Raw genomic sequence first — 11,546 nt, forward strand, 5'->3', positions numbered from 1 at the left:
ACACAACAAACAACTGCAAAACAAATGATAGGTCCAGTTATACTAACCACATGTGTGCACACTCAAAGGGAGGGCAAGGTGGGTTCATCTTGTAACCTCTGAGTACAATAAGAAGAGCAATCTGAAGATAAATTTCAGAAGTTCGGTAAAGAGAAGAATTTAATGGAGCTTCATTCCAAGATAAAAATTGCCACAGATGTGTGTTAGTGAGAAAGAACTAGAACTACCTTGTGGCCAATTCTTCTTGCTAAAAGGCTGAAGTTACTGCTAACTGGGACCTGATGAAGGAGAAAGTAGAGAAAGTGTCTACGTTGCTTTTCATGCTCACCATCACGCAACGCTTCAAGGGACTGGACAAACAAGATATGCAAATTATGGCAAGGTTAGCAATATGAGATCATGTCAATCTCATTAGAGAATTATATATGTAAGAGAAACTAATGCAGGCTTGCCTGTAATAGAGGCTGGAAAAGATCAAAAATGGCTTTATGGATCTTCTCAGCTTTTGTATGGAAACACTGACCCAACAATGTGTTACGCATCACACTTGGGGATAAGGTAGACCTAAGCCAGAGCTTACAACCTTTCATCATATGCGAATGTGTCAATAACATAATATAGAGCTTCAAGATATACTGGCTACTTTACAAAAAAACAATAGTTACCGTACCAAGTGTCTTAAATAGCTCTTTTAGGCAATTAACAGCCAGCGAAAATTCAGGCGAATCACCGCTTATATGATTCAACACTGTATCGACAAAAATGGGATAAGGCTCTAATATCCCCTCTTCAAAAGCAGGGCCTTCTAAGAACTCAAGCCTTTAAGAAGCAGGAAAAATTCAGGAATCAACAAATCAAGAATAATATCTAAAACAGTAAACGAGAAATAAAACTATAAGGGGAGAATTAGTCACTAACTCTTACAATGATGTCATCCCAAGCCATATGGATGAGCGATCTAGATAAATCCTCGTTCTTGGCTCCTGAGACGCAGAAGGCAGTCCCTCCATCTCCAGAACTCCAATGAATTTCTTGAGCAATGGCTGGAGGCGCTCCAACTGGGTTGCTGACCTGTCATGATAGCAGGTAATATCACATACATGATAGCTATCAAAATTTCACAAGCACTAAAGACAGTCCTGAGAACATACCTCAACTTTCCCATGGCCCTTGCCAAGCGATAACCAATTATACGCACCCTTCTATTGAGAAAAAGGAGTGCATACACACCCTAAAAAGGATGAAATATGAGAAAACACCAATTCATATAAACTGTTTAATAGGAAACACGAGAAGCTCTCGTGAGGATATTAACATACCGGAAATTCTTGATTCTCAGCAAATGCAAGCTCGTGAATGTTGACGATTGACTCAATAAATTTCTCAAACTCAGCGCATAAGGACATATCATCAAAGAAGAACGGAAACATCAAAACCTGACACCAAAAACAAGGCTCACAAGTTTACAAGATGCCAGTTTCAGGATGCAAAGAAATGATGTGACATGAGGATTCAGAGCGCAAATGATTCATCAATGAAAATAACAACCCAGTAACTATAAAGAGAAAGAAAAAACCAAACTATTGCAAAAAAAAAAATCTCAGAGCACATATATACACACAGTACCTCGTACATAACGCTAACAACTTGTGCATGATGATGATCAGGATCATATGTTCCTTTATCAATTTTCGAGTTAATCTCTTGCAAGTGCCTAGTCACCCTTTCCTCATCAAGTTTCCGCAACACAACAAGCAGTGGACCAACAGAAGAACACTCGTACTCTTTTTCATACATCTCTTGAGTCTGATGGTGCTGACAAATGCACTGAGCACAAAGCCGCATTTCTTCAGATATTCTTTTCCACAAGACCTTGAGAGGTGAATCAACTCTATCATCTTTGAAGTAATTGTAGAATGTCTCTATAAGAGGTCCCATTACATCCCCATGCCCACACCAAATATGAGTATCCTTGGGCAATGATATCAATAAAGTGAATGCATCTGTAAACCTAAACGATAGAACTGAAATCAGAGCAATGCAATAGCTGAATTTTGTCTAAGTTTCGGATTTCAATTAGATTTTTAACAATGAACTATCAGAGCAAACGAGAGAGAGATATAGCAAAAAAAAACCATTGTTCTTTGCGCTGGTTAAGACGTCGTACTGCAGAGGGATCAGAATCGTTATTCTCCTCTTCGTCTTCCTCGATTCTCCTCCACCGGCTCAAGAGCTCTCCACTTGAGAGTTTACTCGACATTTTTTTAAGCTTTCAATTTAAAACAACGGCGGAAGAAAAAGAAAAAAACAATCGAACAGGGCCGTAGTCAAAAGTTCCGGCGACTGGAATTAGGGTTTTTGATGTTACAGAGAGAGGAACCAAATTGAAATCCCTTAATGCGAATTTCTTGGTTCTCGTCGGGCAAATACTATTTTGATTTCAAAGAGGAGGAGAACCAATTTTGAAAGCCCTTACTGTTTGTTGCCTTTAGTGGGAGAAAAAAAGCGAGCGTAGTNGAGAAAGATAACTTAATGCAAAAAAAAAAAAAAAAAAAAAAAAAAAAAACAAACAAACAAACAATGACACGACCTCGTTTTCTCGAACGTGGGAAATAAATAAACTGGGCCTATTGGGCTTTATATTAATTGAACCTCAAATTTTTAAAAATAAGAATAATTCCTTTTTGTTTTATAAAAAACCTCGCTCTTCTCTGTCTGTCTCTCTCTCTCTCTCTCTCTCTCTCGCGTTCTGCAACATCTTCTTTCGATTTCAGGTAATTGATTGGGTTAGGGTTTTCAGTTTTAACTCAATTCATGTTTTTGCTTCGATTATTATTCTGTTATTGTTATCTATATGGAAACCTTGTAGAGTATGCTTCGGTGTTATTTATTCTCTGTTGATTTTTGTACTTTTGGGGTATATACACTAATATGGATCTACTATGGCTCCTTTGCTAATCATCTGTGCCATGTAATGGCTCTTTAATTGTTTAATTGATAAGGTTTAGTCTTGTTTAAGGCCTAGGTCTAGGATCTCTGAGTGATTCATGGCGATAAAAAAAAAAAAGGTTAGGGATGAATTGAGCTCTCCGTTTGCTAGTTGGAGTAGGTGGAATTTGCTTATAAAATGTCTTGAGAAGTCACCAATTCTCAATCTTTCAGACTTGAAATTTCATTCTTGGCTTCCAATTTGTAAAACTTTAAATTTATGTTTTTGTGGTATTTGTGATCTTACTGTACAATGTGCTACAAAGTCTTTTTTGTTTGTTAACGAACCTCATCTATGAAATCAAAAGCTTCAAGTCTCATTCTTGGCTTCCAATATGTAAATCTAAATTTGTGTTTTGTGTTGTTACTAGCAGTCAAGAGATGTCAGCATACGACAATGTTATTGGTGGGAAGCTGAAGCTAAAAGGGAAGGCTTTGGATGTGAAAGCAGGTGGAGTAAAGAAGAAGAAGAAGAAACTTAAGAAACAGGAAGAACAAGCTCTTAAAATTACTGAACATGATGATCTCGTAGAAGGTAAGACACGACCACTTTCTTCTCATAACATGATTTTTTACTGTTCCTTAACATTCATGGACTATGGAAAATTGATATGTTGTTGTTTGGCTATTAGGAGAAAGCACAGAAGCACTTGGCAAATTGATCGAAGGAGAAGAAGAAGGTGAAGAAGCGGGCAGGATTGAGAGGGAGGATGTGAACTTGCAGCACGATGATGATGAACTCTTAACCCCTGCAGAAAGAAGGTACATAGAGCAGAAACAGAGATTGGATGTGCAGAAGCTAGCTAAGGAAGCCAACAAGTCTCACCGTAACAGGATTGAGGATTTCAATCAGTATCTTGCTAACATGAGTGAGCACTACGATATCCCCAAAGTCGGACCTGGTTAATATAAGATTTTCCTTGGCTTTGTTTTTACTCTGCTTCTCAATTTGGCATCGTTAAAACAAACTAATGTTGGTTGTCTGTTATGTTTATTCCTACAACATTTCAATTATGTAATCCCCACCCACCTCTCTACTCTCTAATGCCAAAAGAACACATTTTCTTGCAAAATTTCTTCGTATTGAGTTTGAGTACAAAATCCTACATTCATTTCGTCTGTACCAACAAACAAATGAAATCATGAAGAGAGAAAGAGTGACCAATATATTACAGAATCTACACAAGAGCCACATAATTTTTCTTTTTGGCTCAAAACCTGGATTAATGGACTCAAGTTTAGCATCCAAGTGAAGGAAGTGAAGGAAGACCTCAACAAAGTAACGTTGTGCGGCAAAACACAATACCAAATTTATTTGGCTGGAACTCAGAAGGACACTCTTTGTCAAGAGCTGGAACAGACGAACCCGCCAGAGATGTATACATGACCATATGGTTTTGCAATAGTCTTCAAGTTCAAAGGCCTTTGTAAAAGTTACCAGATTGATATCCAGCAACAGTGAGAAGCTCGAATCTCTTAACTGATAATGTTATTTCCAATCTAAATTTTTTAAGTTTCCAACTGAAGCCAACTTCCATAAAAGATATTTCCCAATATTCCTGGTCCAAGCTCTACTGATAGTAGCTGTAAACTCAAGCAGAAATACAAATTAGCTGCAATTGAACCATCTCAAAGACAAAATAAAGACCACAAAACCTTGTGTGTTCTAAGAAAAATACCAAGATGCAAGTCCAGAGATCCTATGCCTAACAGACAACCATCTGAAATGTATCAAAATGAGATGATTGACTTTAAACAAGTTATACCAAAATAAGCAGATGAGAGCAAACCTTGGATCGTGGCCTTCCAGCCTAATAATTTCACCAATTAAGTTATTTTACTAAGTACTAAGCACTAACTCATACATAGCCGTACCAGCCATTGGCCATACCGTCGGCAACAACAAGAGAACCTGAAATCAACAGTACATTTGATAAACGAAGGAATGACAAGAAGAGTTTGTAGAAGTTTGATTACAGAGGCGGGTAATAATCTTGTACACGCGTCCACATCCTACTCTCTCGTACGCCATTAGTTTAGTTTTAAGTCCCACATCGGTGAGTGAGGAAACTCTCGCTCTAACACGAGGGGTATAAATAAAACGTCTGATCCAACTTACAACTCATACCTTTCTCGGCCTTTTGGCTAAGATCAAGTGTAGTATCTGTTCTTATCAGTTTAATATCTGATATGTGGGCCATCGGTCCACACGATATTAACTCTATTTTTTAAGGGAGAAAGCCCGTTATGATAGCTTGCTATCTGGGCTTTCGCGAGTCGCCCATGCGTTGCACTACTGCACGGGCCTGGCTCAACCCGCCAATATCAGTCCAAAATAATTCTAAAATAACAATTTGGAAAGAACTAAAAACCAACTTGAACCGCAATTAAGTGCTAAATTGGTGAATTTCTTCAAAACCAAACCGACCCCAATTTCAGAACCAACCTACCAAATACCAAACCGAAACTCTTCGCTGTTTGGTTCAACTGAAGGAAAAAAATGTCGGAGCAAACGGTGTAAATTTGCGAGAGGAGAAGAGATGGGAGAAATGGGAAAGGCGATCGGATTGCTGATGAGCGGGACGCTAGTGTATTACCATTGCGTTAATCGGAACGCGACTCTTCTCTCACTCCTCTCTGATGTTCTCATTGTTCTCTTATCTTCCCTCGCCCTCCTCGGCCTTCTTTTCCGTCAACTCAATGTCTCGTAAGATCCCCCCCTAATTTTTGAGATTTTTCTGCAAATTCGTATTGTTTCGAGTATTGAGATTAATCGTACCTCTCCAATTTTCTGGTTAAAGGTGAAAAAATTGTGACATTCTTTGTTTGGCTGTATGATCTGTTCCAAATTCAAATTGAGTGTGCGTCTGCTGTGTTTGATCTCACATAATCACTTGTTTGATTTGCTTTGTCTTTCAATGTAACGAATTAGGGTACGAAGCTCAAGCTTATGTGTGAATGTATTAGCATTTGATATTCATAACCATGAGCTTTGGGGTTTTTTTTTGTTGTGTCTTACTCATAATTCTATCAATTTCGTCCCTCTTGATCTGATCATTTATAAGTACTCTCTTGTATTCTCAAAAGTAGAATGATTTTACAAAGTAACAAATATACGTTTTGTGTGAAGAGTACCTGTGGATCCATTAGAGTGGCAAATATCACAGGACACAGCATGTAACATTGTTGCGCGCGTAGCTAATACTGTTGGAGCAGCTGAATCCGTTCTGCGGGTTGCAGCAACAGGACATGACAAGAGGCTATTTCTTAGGGCAAGTGCTTTCTGTTTTTTCTTCCTTGTTTAACATTATAAAAGCCTAAAAGATGGACTAAGATTCCGCAGAAACCTGTCATCTGTGATTTTACCCAATTACCACACCGATGCAATACATTTCTCTGGTTTTAAACTTAGTGGCAGAATTCCAAACTGAACTTTTGTTTTCTCCGCCTGTGGTATGTCTCTCAGGTTGTGGTCTGTCTTTACTTCTTGGCAGCTCTAGGACGAATCATATCGGGTATTACCATTGCCTATGCAGGTAAAAGCATAATCTTAATCATAATGTTAACTTAACGCTATGTTGTAGCATTTATAAAGATGGATTAAGAGAGTGAGGAATGATGCTTTCAATATTTATTTTTGATACTTTTCTTCTTCTTCTACTACTTCCGGTTATAAAATGTATCTGCAATAATTGTTTCTGACTCTGTTAGTTAATTCTTCTGTCTACAACAGGACTATGTTTGTTCTGTCTCTCCAGGCTTTTTCAGAGTTCTGATCGAAACTCTGTATTGAACCGAAGAAACCGAGATATTTTGGAACGAGAAGCATCTTCAGAGTTCTGATGTACTATCTGAACTTGTTCTCTTCTTATTTTTTGTTCTTTTTTCCACCACGCATGTTCATAGCTTTCGATAGTTGTAATAATTCTTGCACTTCCTAATTGAATAAATATTTTTCCTAATTTAAATGTATCAATGTTAACTAAAAGGGAAGAAAGTAACAAAGTTTTGCTGAAAATTAAATGACTATGTCCTAAGCAAATGATACTATAACTTTTATAAATTCATCATGTTGTTGATGATGTGTTCAGGAGATTCTCAAGCTGTAAGAAAAATCTTAAACCGGAGTCTACCAATTTCAATAAGAACCGAACCGGATCCGGTATAGTCATCTATTGGCTCCGCCGCAAGTTCGAGTGTTTCCTCCTAAATCTTCTTCAGACCCAACCAAAACCCTTCCCCCGTTTCTTCCTTTCACTAATCTCGCCGGCGGTTTTTTACCTTCCAAAGTCGCTAACTTTGTCCTCGATCTCAATTGGGTTTCCCTTACTTTCCCGAGAAAGAAAGATTCGTTTCATGGTTAGGACCTTGGAGTCACGGGTAAAATGCTATGGAGATGCAATTGGGTGAAGCAGAGGAAGAGAATCCTTAACACACTCAGTTACTCATCGATTCAAGATCAATTCACCACGAAACCAACTGAATACTCTCCAAGAATTGCTTCGAAGCCACCACTCACACACGATAACGTGTATTCTTACTTACGAGAGTCACCATCCGATCTCAAAACTTTAAATTACTTCTTCTGGTGCGCGAAGCAGAACAACTACTTCCACGATGATCGAGCATTTGATCACATGGTTAGTGTCGTTGAGAAACTAACTCGTCAATACAATAGCATTGATAGAGTCATAGAGGAATTAAAGCTATCTGGTTGTGAGATTAAGCCTCGTGTTTTCTTGTTACTGTTGGAGATCTTTTGGCGTGGTCATATCTATGATAAGGCTATCGAGGTTTACAATGGCATGAATGGTTTTGGATATGTGCCTAACGCTCGTGCCATGAATATGATGATGGATGTTCATTTCAAACTCAATCTTCTTTATGGAGCTCTTGAAATATTCGAAGGGATACGTTTTCGAAATTTCTTTAGTTTCGACATTGCGTTGTGTCATTTTTGCAGTAGAGAGTATTTAGTTATGGTTAAGATAGTTTTGAAGATGATGATTAGAGAAGGGTTTTATCCTAACGGTGAGAGATTTGGCCAGGTTATTAGACTGTGCTGTAGAAAAGGTTCTGTCGCTGAAGTGTTTCAAGTGGTTGGATTGATGATATGTAGTGGAATCTCTGTTTCTGTTCATGTCTGGAACATGTTGGTTAGTGGTTGTTTTAAATCAGGAGAGCCGCAAAAGGCTGTTGATCTGTCCAATAAGATGATTCAGATCGGTTGCTCTCCCAATCTCGTTACATATACTAGTCTGATCAAAGGGTTTATGGATTTTGGAATGGTTGACGAAGCGTTTAGTTTGCTAAGTATTGTGCAATCCCAAGGTTTAGCTCCAGATATTGTTCTTTGCAATATGATGATACAAACATTCACTAGACTCGGAAGATTCGAAGAAGCTCGTAACGTTTTCACCAGTTTGCAAAAAAGGAAACTTGTGGCGGATCAGTATACTTTTGCTTCGATACTGTCTAGTCTATCTTTGTCTAGGGAGTTTGATCTCGTTCCTAGGATCGCCAGCGGTATAGGAACAGATTTTGATCTGGTAACTGGAAACATACTCTTGAACTGTTTCAGCAAGGTTGGTCACAATCTTTACGCGTTGAAAGTACTCCGCAGCATGTCTAACAAAGACTTTGCTTTGGATTGTTATACATTTACTGGTTATCTTACTGCGCTTTGTCGAGGAGGAGCATCTCGCGAGGCTGTTAAGATGTATGAGATCATAATCCGGGAGAACAAATGTCTCGATGCTCATTTTCATACTGCGGTAATCGACAGTCTTATAGAGCTTGGTGAATACACTACCGCGATTCATTTGTTTAAACGGTGTATCTTGGAGAAGTATCCTGTAGATGTTGTGTCGTATACAGTAGCTATGAAGGGACTTGTGCGTGCGAATAGGATCGATGAAGCTTGGTCTTTGTTTTATGAGATGAAAGAAGATGGGGTTTCTCCGAATCGACGGACTTACAGGACTCTTATCTCTGGTTTGTGCAAGGAGAAAGAGAATGAGAAAGTGAAAAAGATATTACGGGAATGCATTGAGGAGGGAGTTGAGTTGGATCCTAATACTAAGTTTAAAGTGTTTAGTCTATTGTCTCGATATCGCAGAGATTTCTCTGAGTTTAGATCGGTTTTTGAGAAATGGAGATCGGATTTCACAGAGAACGTGGATGTTTCTGATTCCGACGGTGAATTAGTAGCTGTTTCTGTTGGTTGAGTTGGAGGACAATGTATAATGTACAATTGGCTTGGCGCTGTAATTATACATTTTATAGACTGTAATGTATCATCAAAAATGAAATATCTAGTTTTAAATCTTTTTATCTATGCTATCCCCTGGCCTTTTGGCTTCATCGAATATGTGAGCACTAGTTTACGATTTATCATAAAACCAAGCTTCATTGCTTCTGCTCTCTACCAAACCCGTCTCCTAACCAATTCTTCTTCCTCTTCAAGGCTTGAATAGAATAGCTCAATCGAATATTGTTGGAACAAAACATCTATTCAAGAGCAACGCCAAGCGTCAGGTTAAGCCTGAGCTTACTGATACAGTTTCCATCCCCACATACATGGCTCAACGATTGATCACATACTCCAAAGTTAGCCGGAAAGACACAGGAACCAGAGAGGATACGCATAAGAACAAAACGCAAGAGAGGCGAGTTTGCAATTTCTTGTCGTCGTATAGACACTGTACTATGTTAGATTACCTCATTTCTGACTAACATAAACAACTTGTTCATAATTGAAAGAGCAAGGAAACGGAAATATATACACACACTAACTGTTGATAAGGAACAGGTTACACATTTAAAACAGAAGGAAATGCTACAAGCCTACAACAAACTACTCTTTATTCAATTTTTCCACATTTCGGGATCAGATAGATAAAGATGGTTCTTCTATATCGCATCTTTGCACTTGCTCTTGGACGTCTGAATACATTGTCCCGGTGGCTCCTGTTCTTGACAAATCTACAGATCCTGAAAACCCAAAAAAAATCTTTGGACTCTTTAAGGATTCATGGGTATAGAAATGTGGTTTGATAATTCCATCAAGGTCATCATAACTTAAGTTTAGTTGAATCAACTCACCCAAACGAGAAGTGGGGTTTTGTTTTACACTTCCTCGTCCTCGGAGTGAGACTCAGCATTTGAAACTGTGTTGTCGGTCTTGTTCTCCATCAATTTAGGTGTACCACCTAAATCAAACCACCCCAAAGGAACAAAACAATAATGTTAATAAATGACCGACACCAAAATCGATTCACAGAACACACAGCTCTATCTATTAAAAAAGAACCTGATCCACCACATTCGCTACTCCCTAATGAATAAATGAATCTCTAAATGTTAATCACATCCCAATCAGAACCTGTAACAAACAACATCGACCAATAATAACTAGCTAACGATATATTAAAAAAGCTTAAACATATCAAAAACTCCAATCCCTAATCACAAAAATTGGATTATCAACAAATCCAGATAGGTAGGTAACAAAAATAAGAACCTTTAAGGAAATAATCAGAGGAAGGCCATCCATGAGAAGAATTAGAAGATAACGATTCTTTATCGGTTAACGGATTCGCGAGTTTCACAACGAGCTGAGCGATTCCATTAGACTGGGTTCCAGATCCAGAAGGCGGCACCCAATACGAAGCACCGGGAACAAAAGGGAGCCAATCAGGTGCAGATCGGCGTACGAATATCCGGTGAACCGCGTCCTCTAGCTTCTGAATCAAAGGATCCGACGGCGATTGCGACGCCTGATCAGCGGTATCGATTTCGTACAGATCGACACGGCGATGGGAGGATTGTGATCGGGAAGAGACGAGGTGTGATGATGAAGGGAGGAGAGAGGACGATGCAGCGGCGGTGGTGGCGAGACGGCCTTTAGAGAGAGAAAGAGATCGAGTCATCATCATCATCATCTAGAGAAGAGGGAAAGAGCGACGAACGAGATCGGGGTTTCAAAGTTTCAACGCTGTAATTAAGTTTTGGATAATGTTTGAGAATTGAGACAAAGCTTTGTTTTTTCCCCCCTTTTTATCGTAATTTTTTCTTTGTTTTATTTTACTTTTCAGCCGACTTAAAACTGAATTAGCTGTCTTTTTTTTTTTACGTACTACGGATGATCCACGGATTTACTAGGACGCCCATGGTTAGGACTTTTTAAAATCCTAGGGGCGTTACATAGACTGATGTATCAACAAGATACGTATTTGTTTAAACTTATGAATCTGGACGTATTTGTATGAATCTGGACCGAAATTAAAATTGTGTTTATCTTTGTTACCGTACCACCAAGACACTGTGAAAGATGTAAAAAACCAAATGCGTATGTATGTCTTTCATCACTATTTTAATCTCTTATTACAAGTTAAATTCTAACGTGATGGAAAATATCTATTTTTCAGCAACGAAGACTAGTTGAATCACCGTCATAAGTCACAATCATTGGTCTTATTGGTATATTATATTTTTTCCAGCCTTTTAAAAAATATTAGTATATAGATATTTTTTTTGGATAAGAAATAGATATTTTT

At 38.4% G+C, this 11,546-nt stretch overlaps 5 protein-coding genes and 1 long non-coding RNA gene across 9 annotated transcripts in view; 3 read left to right on the top strand and 3 right to left on the bottom strand.

The window, feature by feature from the left end:
• The window catches only part of LOC104756004, an 11,432-nt gene extending 8,956 nt beyond the window's left edge, over positions 1-2,476 (bottom strand). Inside the window, exons 1-9 of the mRNA XM_010478507.2 lie at positions 2,136-2,476; positions 1,627-2,011; positions 1,320-1,436; positions 1,152-1,231; positions 925-1,071; positions 671-819; positions 453-583; positions 228-350; positions 48-121 (exon numbers count right to left, since the gene is read on the bottom strand). Of these exons, the coding sequence (XP_010476809.1) occupies positions 48-121; positions 228-350; positions 453-583; positions 671-819; positions 925-1,071; positions 1,152-1,231; positions 1,320-1,436; positions 1,627-2,011; positions 2,136-2,260 (1,331 nt within the window). The 5' untranslated portion in view covers positions 2,261-2,476. The remainder of the gene's footprint in view (positions 1-47; positions 122-227; positions 351-452; positions 584-670; positions 820-924; positions 1,072-1,151; positions 1,232-1,319; positions 1,437-1,626; positions 2,012-2,135) is intronic.
• Positions 2,689-4,017, top strand: LOC104756005 (protein FAM32A-like). Of its 2 annotated transcripts, none has more exons than XM_010478508.2 (3): positions 2,689-2,774; positions 3,360-3,523; positions 3,621-4,017. In XM_010478508.2, exons 2-3 carry the CDS (start codon positions 3,370-3,372, stop codon positions 3,893-3,895), a joined length of 429 nt encoding a protein of 142 aa, XP_010476810.1. In that variant the 5' UTR covers positions 2,689-2,774; positions 3,360-3,369; the 3' UTR covers positions 3,896-4,017. The 2 variants fall into 2 exon arrangements, with proteins under 2 accessions (XP_010476810.1, XP_010476811.1); XM_010478509.2 differs by having other exon boundaries at positions 2,693-2,774; positions 3,363-3,523.
• Positions 3,983-5,034, bottom strand: LOC109130219. Its single transcript, XR_002036318.1, has 2 exons — positions 4,668-5,034; positions 3,983-4,572 (listed from the first exon to the last, which is right to left on the bottom strand). It is a non-coding gene; the product is annotated as an uncharacterized LOC109130219 (long non-coding RNA).
• On the top strand, positions 5,128-7,172 carry LOC104756006 (reticulon-like protein B23). 2 transcript variants are annotated; one of them, XM_010478512.2, is made up of 5 exons: positions 5,128-5,695; positions 6,119-6,260; positions 6,455-6,524; positions 6,722-6,832; positions 7,080-7,172. In XM_010478512.2, exons 1-4 carry the CDS (start codon positions 5,529-5,531, stop codon positions 6,829-6,831), a joined length of 489 nt encoding a protein of 162 aa, XP_010476814.1. In that variant the 5' UTR covers positions 5,128-5,528; the 3' UTR covers position 6,832; positions 7,080-7,172. The 2 variants fall into 2 exon arrangements, with proteins under 2 accessions (XP_010476814.1, XP_010476813.1); XM_010478511.2 differs by lacking the exon at positions 7,080-7,172 and having other exon boundaries at positions 6,722-6,950.
• On the top strand, positions 7,349-9,319 carry LOC104756007 (putative pentatricopeptide repeat-containing protein At1g16830). The gene has a single exon (XM_010478513.1). The coding sequence runs from the start codon at positions 7,374-7,376 to the stop codon at positions 9,213-9,215; it is 1,842 nt and encodes a 613-aa protein (XP_010476815.1). The 5' UTR covers positions 7,349-7,373; the 3' UTR covers positions 9,216-9,319.
• Positions 9,721-11,103, bottom strand: LOC104756008. Of its 2 annotated transcripts, XR_762263.2 has the most exons (4): positions 10,511-11,103; positions 10,301-10,372; positions 10,093-10,199; positions 9,721-9,981 (listed from the first exon to the last, which is right to left on the bottom strand). XR_762263.2 is itself a non-coding variant. In XM_010478514.2 (3 exons), the coding sequence occupies exons 1-2, from the start codon at positions 10,929-10,931 to the stop codon at positions 10,117-10,119; spliced, it is 504 nt and encodes a 167-aa protein (XP_010476816.1). In that variant the 5' UTR covers positions 10,932-11,091; the 3' UTR covers positions 9,721-9,981; positions 10,093-10,116. The 2 variants fall into 2 exon arrangements, 1 of the variants encoding a protein (XP_010476816.1); XM_010478514.2 differs by lacking the exon at positions 10,301-10,372 and having other exon boundaries at positions 10,511-11,091.

The sequence above is a fragment of the Camelina sativa genome, chromosome 17 (genome assembly GCF_000633955.1).
Source record: "Camelina sativa cultivar DH55 chromosome 17, Cs, whole genome shotgun sequence".
Classification (NCBI taxonomy): domain Eukaryota; kingdom Viridiplantae; phylum Streptophyta; class Magnoliopsida; order Brassicales; family Brassicaceae; genus Camelina; species Camelina sativa.

Excerpts from the sequence above, each read along its gene's own strand:
- LOC104756007 (XM_010478513.1), top strand. The coding sequence starts at position 7,374 with ATGCTATGGAGATGCAATTGGGTGAAGCAGAGGAAGAGAATCCTTAAC.
- LOC104756005 (XM_010478508.2), top strand. The coding sequence starts at position 3,370 with ATGTCAGCATACGACAATGTTATTGGTGGGAAGCTGAAGCTAAAAGGG. Across the intron at positions 3,524-3,620 it reads ACATGATGATCTCGTAGAAG|GAGAAAGCACAGAAGCACTT; the intron begins GTAAGACACGAC and ends TTTGGCTATTAG.
- LOC104756006 (XM_010478512.2), top strand. The coding sequence starts at position 5,529 with ATGGGAGAAATGGGAAAGGCGATCGGATTGCTGATGAGCGGGACGCTA. Across the intron at positions 5,696-6,118 it reads TTCCGTCAACTCAATGTCTC|AGTACCTGTGGATCCATTAG; the intron begins GTAAGATCCCCC and ends TTTTGTGTGAAG. Across the intron at positions 6,525-6,721 it reads TATTACCATTGCCTATGCAG|GACTATGTTTGTTCTGTCTC; the intron begins GTAAAAGCATAA and ends TGTCTACAACAG.
- LOC104756008 (XM_010478514.2), bottom strand. The coding sequence starts at position 10,931 with ATGATGATGATGATGACTCGATCTCTTTCTCTCTCTAAAGGCCGTCTC. Across the intron at positions 10,200-10,510 it reads CTCTGATTATTTCCTTAAAG|GTGGTACACCTAAATTGATG; the intron begins GTTCTTATTTTT and ends GGTTTGATTTAG.